Genomic DNA, 15,614 nt, shown 5'->3' on the forward strand with positions numbered 1-15,614 from the left:
GAAGAGTGATAAAGGCAATCGAGATATACTTGTGATAATTTAAAGGGGTCATATGATGTGATGAATTAATTAATTTCCTTTCTCTTTGGAGTGTTATAAGCTGTTATAAGTGCATAGATAAGATCCATAAAGCTTCAAAGATTAAAGTTTGAAAACCAAAGAGTTATTCTTTAGAAAACGTATGACTTGTCCACACCCTCGTAAAACAGCTCATTTAATCACGCCCCCACTTTTCTATGTCACAGAGTGGGTTTATTTTTATAACACCACCCAAATGTTTACAAAGAAAGAAGGCGGAGCTATTATTCTGTCTGTAGTGTTTCTGCGGGCTCTATGTTCTGGAGTCGTTGTGTTTCGTTGTGAAAGTAAAACTACTTTCCTTGTCCAGAAGAGGACACAACTAGAAATCAGAGCAGTGTGAGATCATTCTAACTCTTCAAGATCAGTCTGGCGCTTCTGACTCACAACCTTTAAGTACGTTACGTTTTCTTATAACAGAGTAACATTAGTGCTGGTTGTTTGTCGTGTCTCCTATCATGAATGCAGACATGGGGCCCTATTTTAACGATGTAAACACAAAGTCTAATGCTCTCGGCATAGGTGCACTTTTGCTATTTTAACGAGGGAAAAATGACCCGTGCATCTAGGCGCATACTCAAAATGGATTGTTCCAATTCTCTTAATAAGTAATGGGTGTATTTTGAGCGTAACATGCAATAAACCAATCAGAGTCTCATCTCCCATTCCCTTTAAGAGCGAGCTGCACTCTTATGTATGTAGCCTACACAATAATATTCTTTTACACTGTAATGCATCTGCTGTGTCATAGGACCCCTTTAAGATTGCTATTTACAAATTCATTTGGTCAACATATTAATCAAATGAAACACGGTCCCAATTGAATAGGTACTGGCTATTGAATTCATGCCATGTGTGGAGCTCAGGAAGGGATTTTCAGCAGTTCAGATACAGATGCTATTGGGAGCGGGACATTCATATTTGAGAGCATTTGGTTGGACAAAAATCTTTACAGTACAAGATAAGTCTGGAATATAATTAATCCATTTTGTCAGCATTGAAAGATGACTGTGGTATGCGAGGAAATTGGATTTTGTAAACCTTTAGCTAATCTAATTTAGCTAACTGTGTAGTTTATCTTTAACATGCTTTATATTTGGGCGGTCTTTAGAAACTAATGAAACATTTTAAGCAATAGCTCGCCCAAAAATGAAAATTTGTTGGACATGTACTCACCCGTAGGCGACCCAGATGTAGATGAGTTTGTTTCTTTATAGGAACAGATTTGGAGAAATACAGCATCGCTCATCATTGGATGCTCTGCAGTGAATGGGTGCCGTCAGTATAAAGCGGTGGAAAACAAATATGTTTAATAATTTTTGTGAGAGTTTCTCGAAGCCGTTTTCCACTCTCATTCTGGAATAGAAAACGTAGGTAATTCCTATGCGCTTTTAAATTGAATGTAAATGAAAACAATTCATCCTTTATTCATTCATTTGGAGAAAACAGCATGGGAATGTCAATACATAAATATTGAGATTTACAGTACTATTGTCGATCGTTACAGAACCTTTTAAAGAAATGCATTCGTTCTCTCTGCATTAACTTGCACCTCAGGTCAAGAGTGAATACAGCAAAAACAAGGCAATGATGGAAAAGAATAATAAATCTAAATTATCCAGCCTTCAACCATGACTACCAGAGTAAGAATATTAGAAACATTTTGCACTAATCCTAGTTCAAATCTATAAACATATTTACTGACTTATCACTCGAGGCTTACCGATTTCAAAATGATAATTCAACTTTATTTGGAGTACTATTTGTGCAATTCACATTTCTTAATATTAAACCTAAAATGTGTTTTAATGAACCTGTCGATGAGGATGGTGTGATCGTTTCCTGCTGGTGTAAGCTGGTCTTGTCAGCAGGTTTTCTGCAGAAGCGAACAGACGCAATCATGCAAATAAAATGTATTATTTGTTTGGTGTGAGAAGTGAAGAGCCACCGCAGGCTTGTTGTTTAAATCTGGAGGAAGAGAGGAGGATTTTTCATCCTGCCCACTCACTCGCTCACTCTCCCCCAGCTCTTTGTATAGACAGAGAATAAATAAACATGGCTCAGGAGTGCCGGCCGAATAGACTAATTTGTCCTTTTCCTTTTATTTATTTATTTAAAGCCTTCCTCTATTCAGCCGTAAGCAGACGCTTCCTGAAATGACCATAAGCTCGGAGGATTTTGAACAGATCTTACGTAGACGCTTCCAGTGAACGCTGAGTCAGTGTGCCTCGAACAGATCTGCAGCGCACACTGAAGGTAAGTATTTTACTTAATTGCATAGGGTTACATCAGAAACCATACATTTCATCATAAATTAGTGCTGGGAATATATATATATATATATATATATATATATATATATATATATATATAAACACTCCATTTTGTTTTCCTTGATTCGTAAATGAATAAAGATTTATGAAAACACTTTGTAGGTAATTATTTTAAGCGACTCAATGAGCAAATTTTAAGCCGCTCACAAAAACAATGTACGTTTAAACCCAAAATAATTGATATATAGTACTGTGCAAAAGTTTTAGGCAGGTGTGAAAAAATGCTGTAAACAAAGACAGCTTTCAAAAATGGAAGTGTTAAACATTTATTTTCATAAATGAACAAAATGCAGTGAATGAACACGAGAGAAATCAAAATCAAATCAAGATCTGGTGTGACCACCCTTTGCCAAAACAGCAGCAGTTCTTCTGGGTACACTCACACACGGTTTCTCAAGGAAGGTAGGTCGTTCCAAACATCTTGAAGAACTAAGCCCAGATCTTCTGTGGATGCAGGCTTTCTCACATCCTTCTGTCTCTTCATGTGTTATATATATATATTTATATACATAATAAATAAACAGTACACACAGTTACTGTGTAAACAAAAAGTTTTATTATATATATGTGTGTGTGCATGTGGGTGGGTGTGTTTGCAAATAAACTTGACTCTCTTTTTTATATAATTGATTATATAATATAATTTTATACAATTGAATAATTTCTTCTTCCACCATTTATGTGACAAACTAAATATGTCCCAGCGTTAGGCCGTCTAGGTGTCATGAACGCATCCCTTCAGGCCTGCACTAGCCACAGATGAAGTGTGTGATGTACTAGTTCTTCACACTCTCTCCTCTCGCTCTCGCTGTGCAGCAGAAACTCTGAAACACTGGCAGAGGTGATAAATTTGAGCAGCTTCCCCGATAACTACATCTAAACATCAGGGGAGCTCTGGAGCGAGATTTCCACCTCGTCGTTTCTCAAGTCTTCTCACGGAAGCGTGTAACATCTCACCAAACACACTTCAGATGTGCGTTACATCGTTACATCGACGTCTTCACGATGTTCTGAAAACAATAACACACCTAGCGTCACCTTACACGGTGCTTTTATCTCTTGTAGTTCTTTGTCTAAAGGTCGCGTGCTGTATTCCCTTCATCCATACGAAGATGCTGTCCTTCCACATTATACAGTTTGTTAATCAAATTAAATCAAATTTTAATTGTGTGCAGTGATTTAGAAAGAGTAGGTGTCAAACTGATGAGGGCCATGGAGGTCACGTCATTATCGGTATACAAACACTGTTCAGTCAGTGGACCGCGTTTTTACGTCTGCATACTTATATCTTGTCTTTGTGCATTAATGAGACATTTTTAGACCATTTACAGTAACTATCTCTAAACATCCCACAATCAAATCCCATTAGGTTATTTTACTCATTGGTGAGACATTTTTGTTTCTTGTAGGATTTGTTTGACTGTTTCTATGTTCGATATGAACGCTGCTTTTGTGGTTTAATCTCTAATCTCTAACTTCCTACTGGGAAATTTTAAATACTTTCTTTTCTTCACCTATTCTTCTAACGTGCCCATTTTATGGTTTTGCATACATTGTCGAATGCCGCCATCTAACGACAGGGTATGAAACTGATTTATGACCGCATTACTCATTTATCCTACGTAATGTTTATTGATTAGCTACATAATGAGCCCTATTAAGTTATTTCTCACATTTGAGCTTTCACCGTTTATTGCATGTTAATATATGTATGTGAAGGTTCACAGAAACCGTATTTTAATCGTGTTGTCGTTTATTTTAATGTTTTTGCGAAAACACTCTATGACAAAGAATCAATTTAGAAACCAAAATAATTCAGTATAACGTAAATACATATGGAGGGAAAAGTGTAAAATCTGTTTCCACGCTTCACTGTGCGTGCGTGATAAAATCTAAAAAAAAGTGCACCGGAAGTGTTTCAATAGACCAATCAGAATGCTCATAACTCAGTTGAACCAATCAGAGTGATTACGCGTGATGACGCAACAAGGCGGGAATTCTTACAGGCTCTCGTTAAACGCTCAGAAGTCGCGTCAGTCAAATGTTCGCCGATTAAAACCGCGTATGAACGCTCGACTTGAACGTAGGAAGAAATAAACACGACAGCGGGGCTACAAATGAACGCGGAATCCGTTGTTGATGACTCGCACGTCAAAGTTACGCCAAGGCAAAGGGGCGTGTCTTTACGGAGAAGGTAAACAAATACAGCAAGTCGTGGGCTCTGCACGCGCTCAACACAAACCTGTTTTAACGTGAAGAGTAACGTGTGTTTACTCCACACAGACCTCCAGATCCCGGATGTAACGCCAGGAGCGTCAGTTCAGGTTTTAAATCTCCAGTACGTGAAGTGAAAGTTTTTTTTTTAATTGAATCATATGTATTCAGATGACTATTTCAATAATGCTGGGTGATAATAACGTGATGCATAGACCTGTTATAAAGCAGGAGTTTCATAACTACAAAACATGCAGCATGATACTTGCTGCGTAGCATAAAGAAACTGATGGCAGACATCAGATATGTGAATTAAGGTTGACATGCATGTGTCACAGGTTCAGAAGACCGGTGTGGTGAAGTCTCCAGTGCGTCCTGAGGAAGAAGTCCAGGAGCTCAAGAAAACGCTTGACCGGCTGGATTCAGAGATCGCCTTGTTGGAAAAGGAGTAGGTAGTGAATGTGGGATGAAGAGATGCAATATGCTGCCGTGTGTTCATACTGACGATATTAGGTTCAGAGCTGTTTTCTTAATTTAATGTTGCTGCGAGACAGTTGGGATTCATGAAAAAAGCTTGTAGAATTCTTGATTCCATTAAAGCAATAGTATGCAACATTTTAAAAGGAATACATTTACCATACATTAAAATGAATCTTTCTTTGTCACACTTCTGTTCTGCAGACCATCCTTCACTCTGTTCCATTTAGTGAAACTGAACTTAAAATAACCCAAGTACATGCTAACGTTCTGTTAACCCCTTGATGTCTAGCGAACCATACGTGATGCAGTCTTTTAAGGCAGGGATCCACTTTCCTGCAGACTTTCGCTCTAACCCTGATCAAACACACCTGAGTGTGCTAATCGGTGTCTTCAGGATCATTAGAAATCACAGGTAGGTGAGTCTTATCAGGGTTGGAGCTAAACTCTGCAGTGCATTGGATCTCCGGGGCCAGATTTGAGGAAACCTGTTCTAAGGCTTCTAAATTATTAACATGGTTAAAATTTAAAAAGGTATTATACACAGTACATGCCTCCTGTCTTTCTTACCAATGTCCACCTTTAGCTTCTAGTTCTAGTTCTTTTTTTAATGAGGACTAACTTATATTAGTAATATTTCATGCACGCTTACTGGTCTGAAGCTTGGGTTTACATGTTTATTATCCCTAACTGTCCCCTCATTTGTGAGTGTGAAATATGATGCAGTCTTTTATTTGTTCATCTCTCAGACGTCGAAGCGTCACATTCATTACGTGTTTTGAAACTCGAGAGCGTTTGTCATCAAACTAAGCATTTCGTATCGTCTTAGAAAGACGTTGCTGTGAGATACAGAGTGCGATCTGATATATTATCTGTTATAATGTTCAGCTCACGTTTCGTCCGTTTAAAAATAAGCAACTAAACGCGCCATGTTTTCCAGCCGTTTCGAAATTGTACATTTTTCATACATAAGGCTTTACAGTCGAAATGAAGTCGTATTTAAAGCAACGCAACAATCAGTAATTTTGCACGACCGAATCTTGCTCCTTTAAAACAATACAATAACGTGGTTCTTTGTTGTTCGTTTCTTTGTGAAAAGAGAGAGCTGTGATGTATTGTCAGATGAAAGTGAGCTCGCGTTCGTCTGGTTTTGTTTTGCGTTTGCAGGGGATTCGTCGTAGAAGAGCTGGATCAACACATCGACCTGCTGCACGAATACAATGACATCAAAGACATCGGACAAACTCTGCTGGGCAGATTAGGTGAGTCCCGATAAAACACGTTTAATAGATTTATGCTGGTCTGATACGCAACGCATCTCCTCTCCATAAACACTCGTGGCCTACACGCATCTCACTCATGTTACAGCCTCCATACGCTTGGCGTTTCTGTCTAGTGTCGGGATTATGATAATGGCACCCTCTGGTATTATCTCTGCGTTCTGTAATATAATGGAGCCTTTCAGACTCCCGGTATTTTCAGCCTCCAGCCTCGCTGTGACTTCAGCTGGTCTGAGGGCCAGAGGGGGTCTGCGCCACGTCATTCTCCTCCATGTGATCGCCGACAAAGACAACCGTCTCTCTGTGTCTCTCTCAGCCGGCCTGCGCGGAGTGACCACGCGAGACTTGTACAGTCACTTTGGCCTCGAGTTGGACGACTGACTGAGCTTCGTGAGAGGATACGGAGCGCCTGGAAGATGCATCGGGCTGCTTTCTTCATGCTGTTGTGTCCGAGGAGAGAAACTGAGACGCGTAACATTCTTAAAGGAATAGTTCAGCTAAAAAAAAAAATGCACTCGCCCTCGGGACATTCGAGATGTAGATGAGCTTTGATGTAGATGTAGAAGCGTGGCATTGCATCACTTGTTCATCGATCGATGCTCTGCAGTGAATGGGTGCCGTCGTCATAATAACGCCACAATCATCCACAGCGCTCCGGTCCAGCGCTCATGAAGTGAAACGTTTGAAAGACACACAATCCTCCATGAGGCGTTTTTTAACTTCTAATTAATAACTAATTCTTCTGAATTGGGGAATAAATGAGTGAATGGCTTTTTCACGGAACAAAGCTTTATTAGAGATCGTAAACCTATTTTTTTGGCCAGAAGCGAAGGTTCGACGTGAAAACGTGTTACAGATACGTTTGTTTCACACAGATACACAGCTTTTGACTTCACAGGATGGACTGGAGTGCTGTGGATTATTGTAATGTTTTATCTGCTGTTTGGACTCATTCTGACGGCACCCATTCACTGCATCATTAGTGAGCAAATAATGTAATGCAATTTTTTTCTCCATCTCTTCCCATGAAGAAACAACCTCGTCTGCATCCTGGATGTCTTGAGGGTGAATCCGTTTTAACCAGATTTTTGGTTGAACTATTTATTTTTTAACTCCGATCCATGATACACATGAACCTTCAAAGAAATGGAAAGGCTTCTGTCAACATTATGAGAAGAATTGCCTCGGAGTTTATCTCGCCTCCTGCACTGCACACATTTTTCCTCGCATTGTGTTTGTGCCAAAAGCAAGGGGTTTTTCTTCACGAGAGGCCGTGTATGAGAATCTGTCTACACCCTTGAAGGTGTCATCCACATCTGGTGAATTAAAGCAAACACACTTCTGTCATCGTCTACTCGCCTTCACGTTGCTTCAAAACCTAAACCTGTGACTGAATTTCTTCGCGGAACCCAAAATGAGATGAAACTTTGAAGAAAACTCTTATTTAGAGCCCAAAGAGCAGCGTGGACGTTCTTCAAACAATGCTCCATTGCAAAAAAAAAGCTAGTCATTAAAGTTTGGAGCAGTGTAATACAAATGTTAGTTTATGGGTGATCTATTCCATCCATTCCATTGATTTAATTATGCAGTATTGTTGATTTCAGTTTGTTAATTTACATAAAATAAAATTCATTTTATGTGCTATATTTGTGTGATTGCTCAATTGTTTCTAGTTGACCTAAGTACGCTTTAAGTAAGTTAAGATAGCGAATATTGGACTGTGTCTCAATATTTTTGGATAGCATAGATAAAACCATCTGGTGTACTGATAGCAAATCTGCCTTATTAAACTGACAGTTGTGAAATGTTACCAAACGGGATATAGGAAACCGAAACAAATGTGTGTTTGCTTGTATTACCACATGCAATTTTAATTTTGCCAAATAAATAAATAGGAATAGATGCGTGTTATCTTTCTGTCACACCGTAGGTCACAGTCCAGTTTTCGTCAGCTACCCATGTGTGTGAATGAACAAGTAATTATTGTGATTAGTCATAAAACAGCAAAGTTGAAAACTAAACAATTTAATCAGGAATTGAAAAATAAGAGTAAGCTGTTTAGGAGGTCATTTAAATTTAATTAAAAAAAATAACATTTATTTTTTTTATGCATAGTAATTGGTGCTGGTTGTGCACGATAAAACCATAAACTCATATAAGGAATAAAACATGGTCGAATTAATTTAGCATCTTTAATAATCCGATTTTTTTTTTTTTTCTCAAAGAGAAAGTGATTAAGTTAGATGAACAGTGTTTAACGCTTCCGGATTACGGATTCGTACATTTTAAATAAAAAAAACATCCTTTGCTGCATCTGTATAATTTCACTGCATCGATCTGAAGTAAAAACGCCTGCCTCTAAACACGTTTTCATTTACGTTATATGATTTTAATGCACACAAACAGCTGCTTTGCCTTTACGACGGCAAGCAGATGGGCAGATATCTGACAATAGCCCTCCTTCTCCTCCTCCATCACGCCTCATGGTCCTGCGGAGCTGCTTTGCGACTACCGGGCGGAAACTGCCGCGATGATTCGCTGGCCGGGCCACATTTCCTTGACAGGACTTTAAGCCCCGCCTTTCCTGGGCGAAACTGCGGCGCTCCGAGAACGCGATTGGTACAAAGAGCTGTCAATCAATGCGCACTCTGAGCGCCGGCGAATAGAGAGGAGGCGGGCTCCAGTAAGAAAATTATAAGGTCATTGGAATTACCAGCGCTACGAGCCGTCGTTACAATGAAGCGATAACAGATAAGAATGAAAAAATGAAATAAACGGGAGCAAAGTCTACCGAAGACGCCGCGGTTATTAGGTAAAAGGCGGGCGTGTGGCCGTTGCACACCGGCGCGCGCGCTCAGGTAAACGCGGCGGAGGTTTCGCTTAAGCCGATCAAGGTGGGATCGTACCGGACAGGTTCCCCTTCTGCCATAAAACACACGCTATTGTGACCACGGACACCGAAATCCAGGTATTTCCCGGAGCACAGACACCCACGTTTCAAATATTTTAATCATTGTCCATTTCCGGAATCTCCTGTATCATTAGTCGTCATGATCGTGGCTGTCAGCTGCCGGTTAAAGATGCGTTTTCGGATTTTTACAGTAGCCTCGGCGTACACCGTGTCTTCGTTATGTTGGCTAATGGATGCGGTGCATATGGGACAGTTTAATTGATCAAAATCCAGATAAAGGGTAAAGGATGCCAGATATCCGCACTAGGCTTTTTTTTTTAATATAACACGGACAGCGAATAACGCAGCGCAACCGAGCCTGATGAAATAACGTCACGGTTTACGCTCGGTCTTGTAAATATATATAACGTGATGCGTAAATTCCTTATAATGTATCTTGCGATTGTAACAGTAGAGCGAGCCCCAGCGTTACTGCAGTGCTGTAGGGATGACCGATTCGCAAACGACTCGTTCTTGTGAATCGGATCTTTTCAACCGAGCCAGTAAACGGACTGATCGATGCGCTGGCGAATCGGTACGAGCGGTTCTGGATTCAACAACTGACCGACTCCTTGAACTGAAAGTCGCCTTATGGACGTATTTGGCTTAGAATTAGCCTAAATCGGCTGACGTTTCAGTGGCGTAAATACTGCAGATATTTAAAATATTCGCATACTCTATATAGAGGCTTATTTAAAATATATACAAATAGTTTCAACTTGTAAACGAAAACCGTAGCATTGTTTACTGTAAATACGAGTTGTGTTGGTGTTCTAACCACCGCGAGGTGGCGTACCAAGTAGCTAAAAAGCGAACAATTTGAACTGTTCGAAAGAGCCGATTCACGGAAATGAGTCACTACAGTGCTGTGTAGCCAATGTGCTCGCTCAGATTTCCGGGCTCTGCGGTAACCATCGCCTGATGATGATGATGATGCTGCTGCTGCTGCTGGCTCTTCTGCATCGCTTTAACATCCACCCGCACCCACAGCACGTCTATCATTATGTTTGTGGGATTGAACAGACGTTGCTCCGCGGGGCGGGTGGATCCTCTCCAGCATCCCTCACTCAGAATCAGGACAGACAGACGCACATTGTAGGATTTCCCTGCTGCAGCGGAAACGTGCGACGACGACGACGACGACGACGATGATGATGATGATGATGATGACGACGTGTAACCATAATTTCCGTCAGTTTTAAGATTTAGGATGTGTGAAAATGGCGTAAAATCTATAGGTGCATCAGACCGGGGCTAGTTGTCACACAGATTTTACAGAGTAGGCTGATTAATAGAATTTCTGTCTAGACACACCTTGAAGTGAAAAAAATATATATATATATATATATATATATATATATATATATATATATATATATATATATATATATATATATATATATATATATATATATATATATACATTTTTATATTTATTTATTTTATTTTTTGAATGTTTATATATATATATATATATATATATATATATATATATATAAACATTCAAAAAATTAAATATATATATATATATATATATATATATATATATATATTTATTTTATTTTATTTTATTTATTTATTTTGAACGTTTACATTTATATATATATATATATATATATATATATATATATATATATATATATATATATATATATATATATATATATACGCTATCAGAAAGCAGAAATCGGCACATTTATAAACTGTATAATTATTAAGCTGTGTTATTATGTGACCCTGGACCACAAAACCAAGCAAAAGGGACAAATCTGGAATCTGAGGGTGAAAAAACATCAAATATTGAGAAAATTGCCTTTAAAGCTGTCTGAAAGAAGTCCTTAGCCAAGCGTGTCACTAATCAGAAAATGTACCGAATATCTTAATGGAGCGTGTTCTTTATTATCCAAATGATTTTTGACATATAAAAGAAAAACCGATCATTTTGACTCATGCGGTTGTATTTTTTGCCTATTGCTACAAATCCAGGGTCCGAGGTCGCTCAAAGTTTTAATTCGTGCCAGAGCATTTTACAACCTGCTATGTATTAACTGCCTTAGCAAGAGATATTGCAATATCATACAGTTTTGTTCAGAGAAATATGGAAATCCCATTGTTCTTTTGACTCAAAATCTTAGTTACGAAGATAAAACCCTTGTGACAACTAGCCCCGGTCTCCTTTATACAGGTGTACTTGGGGCTCGTGTGATCCCTCTCTGCATTCAGATGAGCTGTTGGAGAGGATCGCACGGATCGAATAGCCCCGTTGCCTTCCGTCACTGACATTCAATCCACCCTAGTTACTTCACAAGTGTTTTTAGTGCCGTAGAAGGCCTGGAAACGCTTCAGTGCGCTTTAATGTAAAGGAGCATTTTAATAATTAACATTTTAAGTTCTTGTCAGTGTTCGATCATCTGTGTCCAGCCACAATGCAAATCGACAGAATGATAACGTTCATATATATATATATATACAGTATATATATGTAGTGTCTGACTGATTTTTCTCCCCTCTGGACCGCTGTACCTTTAACACACATTCATTCAGGCCAAAGATCTGTGTTCTGCAGCAGCTATCTTCTCTTGATATGATTAAGGACCTTATCTTGTCTTAATCTCTTTCAGTTTTGCCTATCAGCTCTCGTAATGATCAGGTTTATAATGATTATATTACGACTTTTGTCAATGATCGAAATATATTTTTGTATCACGCAGGTCAGATGAAATGTAAATGCAGTAGTCTGGTGTTGAGAAACGATGCTGAAGTTGTCGTGTGATGGTGTGTGTGTGTGTGTGTGTGTGTGTGTGTGTCAGGATGCTGAGGTTGGCGTGCTCCACGGCTCTTCTCGTCGTGCTCAGGCTGTTCGTCGGCCTGTCCTGGTTCCAGGTTCTGCCGTCCATTTTCATTTTCTTCCTGGGTTCTGGAGGATGGAAGTCCTTGCATGTGTTTTCAAAGACCATATACCGTGATTTGCAGTAAGTTCAAATGCTACAATTTATAGTTTTTAACAACATTTACATGTAAAAGCATTTATATATTCTTATGAACACATATTTAATATATAAACATGACATATTAAATATATATATATATATATATATATATATATATATATATATATATATATATATATATATATATATATATATATATATATATATATATATATATATATATATATATATATATATATATATATATATATATATATATAAATATATACATGCATATATATATATATACACATATACATATATATATATATATATATATATATATATATATATATATATATATATGCATGTATATATATAATATGCGTCAAGGACATCAATTTGTCTGCATCAAAAAAATATTGTCTGCAGAAAGCACATTAAATGTAAATAAATGATCTATTTTTACTTTTAAGGTCTCGGTAAGTTTTTGGAGAATAAAATGTAAATTAGGGAAAATGTATCATATTTATTTTTTGCTCAGAAAAAAACAAAACAAAATTGCAATTAAAAGAAATAAAAATAAATCATCTTTGGGGGGGGATTACATTTGACAGCACTAATATATGAAGAGTTTATTTGCAAAAACAGATTAGGTTATCTAAAAACTAAGTTTAGGTAATTGTATTTTTATTGTGTTAGTTATCTGTAATTTATAATTATTTTTTTATCTAAAATCTCTTCGTGTATACTTTATGAATTTCTTTACATTTTTGGAGTCATCTGAACTATTAAAAAATACAGGAACACAATATGAAAATAAGGGAAAAGTAGTTCTGCAGGGACCTTAATGTCTAGTTAAAATAAATGTAAAAATATTTTTGTGCATATTTCAGCTCTGCACATTCTGGACATTTTTTCTGGCAAACAGTGTCCTGTCAGAGCTAATTATATGTCATATGTTATATGTCATTATATGTCAATCCGAATGCATTTTTCAGGGAAATGGGTCTTAAATATCTTAAACTCTGTTTTAAATTCCATAAACTCAGCACAAGCTCGAAGCTTGGCTTTCCTTCACTATCCCTGTAAAGAAATATGTCTGTTTTTGTGCTCTATACATCCAAACGCACAAAAAAGAATGTCATAGTAAATGTAACGGCTCTAAAAATGAAAATCATTAAATGCATTAAATATTAAATATTTAGTAGTTCTTTTAAATATATGCAATAGTTAATTTTGCTCAGTAATGTATTAATTGAAGTTTATGAATGCGATCTGATTGATGGTTTTGTGAACGGTGATCATGTAATACATCAACCTGAGCGTTCCTGTATTACGAGCTGAGCTCTCTGGCCTGTTCCTGGCAGGTTCAGCTTGTTTTTCCTCAAACAGAGTCGCTTTTGAAATGCAAATTGAGTAATCTGAAGCATGACTGCTGAGCGTTTTTTTTTTTAAATCAAAAGTTAACTTCTCCGTTTGCAAAAAGGCGAAACCCCGGCTAGCAGTCCGAGTTAGTTATCGTATCCGCCGCACAGATTACTCCCTAAGAGCCCGGATCGGAGGACGGAGGCTTTTAGGGCGGCTGTTAATGGACGTGAGGACTCTTCAGGGTCAGGGATCAGCGCTTTTAGCAGAGCGACGGTGTTTGTGTTTGTTTGGACAACACGCTAACTACTTCCTGCCACTTACAGATTTGTCATTTGTCCCCGAACAAGAAGTTAATGAGGCTAGAATCACCATCAAACAGATGACTGTAGTCTCCTGTGTTAATCAAAATACAGTAAAATCAGTAGTGCATAAAAAAAATCTATTTTCTCTTTAAATATATTACGGCATTTATTCTGGCGCCTCCGGTGTCCTTCAGAAATCATTTTAACGTGCTGATTTGATCCTCGAGAAACATTTATTACGTTATATATAAAATAGTTGATGATTGTTGATTTGATCACCAATAAAAATTAATAAAGACAGAGCAAGTCAGTATATTTGATTGATTTCTGCAGGATTATGTAATGATGCTGAATATTCAGCTTTGCCATCACAGAAATAAATTGCATTTTACAATATATTTAAATGGAAACTGTCACTTTAAATAGTAATAATATTCATTATATTTATATATGTATATGTGTGTGTGTGTGTGTGTGTGTGTGTATATATATATATATATATATATATATATATATATATATATATATATATATATATATATATATATATATATATATATATATATATATATATATATATATATATTTTATATATATTATATATTCCCAATATAGCAGCCTTGGTGAGCAGGACAGGTGTCATTCAGAAACATTATGAAAACATGAGAATTATTCCTGATATTTGAGCATTATAGTAGTTATTTTCAATGAAACGCTATATAATCATAATCACAATGTTGTCTTCCGCAGTGCAGCCAGTGTGTTGCTGAGGGTGAAACTGAACGTCAAAAGGAACCTCCGCGAGCGCAACACCCTTCCCAAGCTTTTTGCCAAGTCCGTGAAGAAATACGGCGACAAGACGGCTCTGATTTTTGAGGGAACAGGCGAGAAATGGAGCTTCAAGGAGCTGGACGACTACTCCAGCCGCGTGGCTAACCTCCTGCTCCAGAGGGGCTTCAAGGAGGGCGACGTGATCGCTCTGTTCATGGAGAACCGCTCGCAGTACGTGGGGCTCTGGCTGGGCATGGCGAAGATCGGCGTGGAGGCGGCTCTCATCAACTTCAACCTGAGGCTGGAGGCTCTGGTGCACTGTGTCAACATCTCCAGCGCCAAAGCCGTGGTGTTCGGCAGCGAGCTGACAGATGGTGAGGAGAGACGCTACGTAAACCGTGGCCTGCTTACCAAGACGCTCTTACGGAGTCAGTCAAATGTGCTTTTGAGTTGATCCGCGCTGCAAACCACTAACACACCTAACTGTTTTTAGCTCTTTTGAAGGGGAAACGTGTGTTTTAAATGCAATATCTTTTAACAAATTCACTAGATTCACATGGTTGGTATAGTTAAGTCACTTCTCAGAATAATTTAGCAGATTATTTCCTGAAAATGAACGCGTGAAATGTCTGCCCTGGGAATGAACCAACCCATAATTTTGAATCCAAAAACCTGCACAGCATTTTAAGAATGTGCAAGTAATAATGCAGTAATTTGTCTATTTTTTTGGCAAAATTAAGTAGCGTCTGGAACATATTTTTACAAAATATTTCCTTAAAATGAAGTTTGTGTTTAACCATCCAAGCAAACGTCTTTATTGAAATGAATCAGGCCTCCCAACTCTACGGCCTCGTTGGGAACAGTAGATAGTTTTTTTACAATATGGAGCCTTATCATAGCATTTTTAA

General features: G+C 37.9%; 2 protein-coding genes across 4 annotated transcripts in view; both read left to right on the forward strand.

Annotated features, from left to right (window-relative positions):
- Positions 1-4,384: 4,384 nt before the first annotated feature.
- Positions 4,385-8,026, forward strand: swi5 (SWI5 homologous recombination repair protein). 3 transcript variants are annotated; one of them, XM_043251078.1, is made up of 5 exons: positions 4,385-4,605; positions 4,695-4,749; positions 4,964-5,073; positions 6,270-6,364; positions 6,585-8,026. In XM_043251078.1, the coding sequence occupies exons 1-5, from the start codon at positions 4,529-4,531 to the stop codon at positions 6,761-6,763; spliced, it is 516 nt and encodes a 171-aa protein (XP_043107013.1). In that variant the 5' UTR covers positions 4,385-4,528; the 3' UTR covers positions 6,764-8,026. The 3 variants fall into 3 exon arrangements, with proteins under 3 accessions (XP_043107013.1, XP_043107015.1, XP_043107014.1); XM_043251080.1 differs by having other exon boundaries at positions 4,386-4,605; positions 6,568-6,733; XM_043251079.1 differs by having other exon boundaries at positions 4,389-4,605; positions 6,699-8,026.
- Positions 8,027-9,043: 1,017 nt separating this feature from the next.
- slc27a4 (solute carrier family 27 member 4) overlaps positions 9,044-15,614 on the forward strand; it is an 18,576-nt gene continuing 12,005 nt past the window's right edge. The window contains exons 1-3 of the mRNA XM_043250180.1: positions 9,044-9,350; positions 12,143-12,304; positions 14,686-15,080. Of these exons, the coding sequence (XP_043106115.1) occupies positions 12,144-12,304; positions 14,686-15,080 (556 nt within the window). The 5' untranslated portion in view covers positions 9,044-9,350; position 12,143. The remainder of the gene's footprint in view (positions 9,351-12,142; positions 12,305-14,685; positions 15,081-15,614) is intronic.

Source organism: Puntigrus tetrazona, chromosome 10, assembly GCF_018831695.1.
Source record: "Puntigrus tetrazona isolate hp1 chromosome 10, ASM1883169v1, whole genome shotgun sequence".
Classification (NCBI taxonomy): Eukaryota; Metazoa; Chordata; class Actinopteri; order Cypriniformes; family Cyprinidae; genus Puntigrus; species Puntigrus tetrazona.

Coding starts and splice junctions, on each gene's coding strand:
- swi5 (XM_043251078.1), top strand. CDS start 4,529: ATGAACGCGGAATCCGTTGTTGATGACTCGCACGTCAAAGTTACGCCA. Junction 5,074..6,269: donor ATCGCCTTGTTGGAAAAGGA/GTAGGTAGTGAA, acceptor TTGCGTTTGCAG/GGGATTCGTCGTAGAAGAGC. Junction 6,365..6,584: donor AACTCTGCTGGGCAGATTAG/GTGAGTCCCGAT, acceptor CGGTATTTTCAG/CCTCCAGCCTCGCTGTGACT.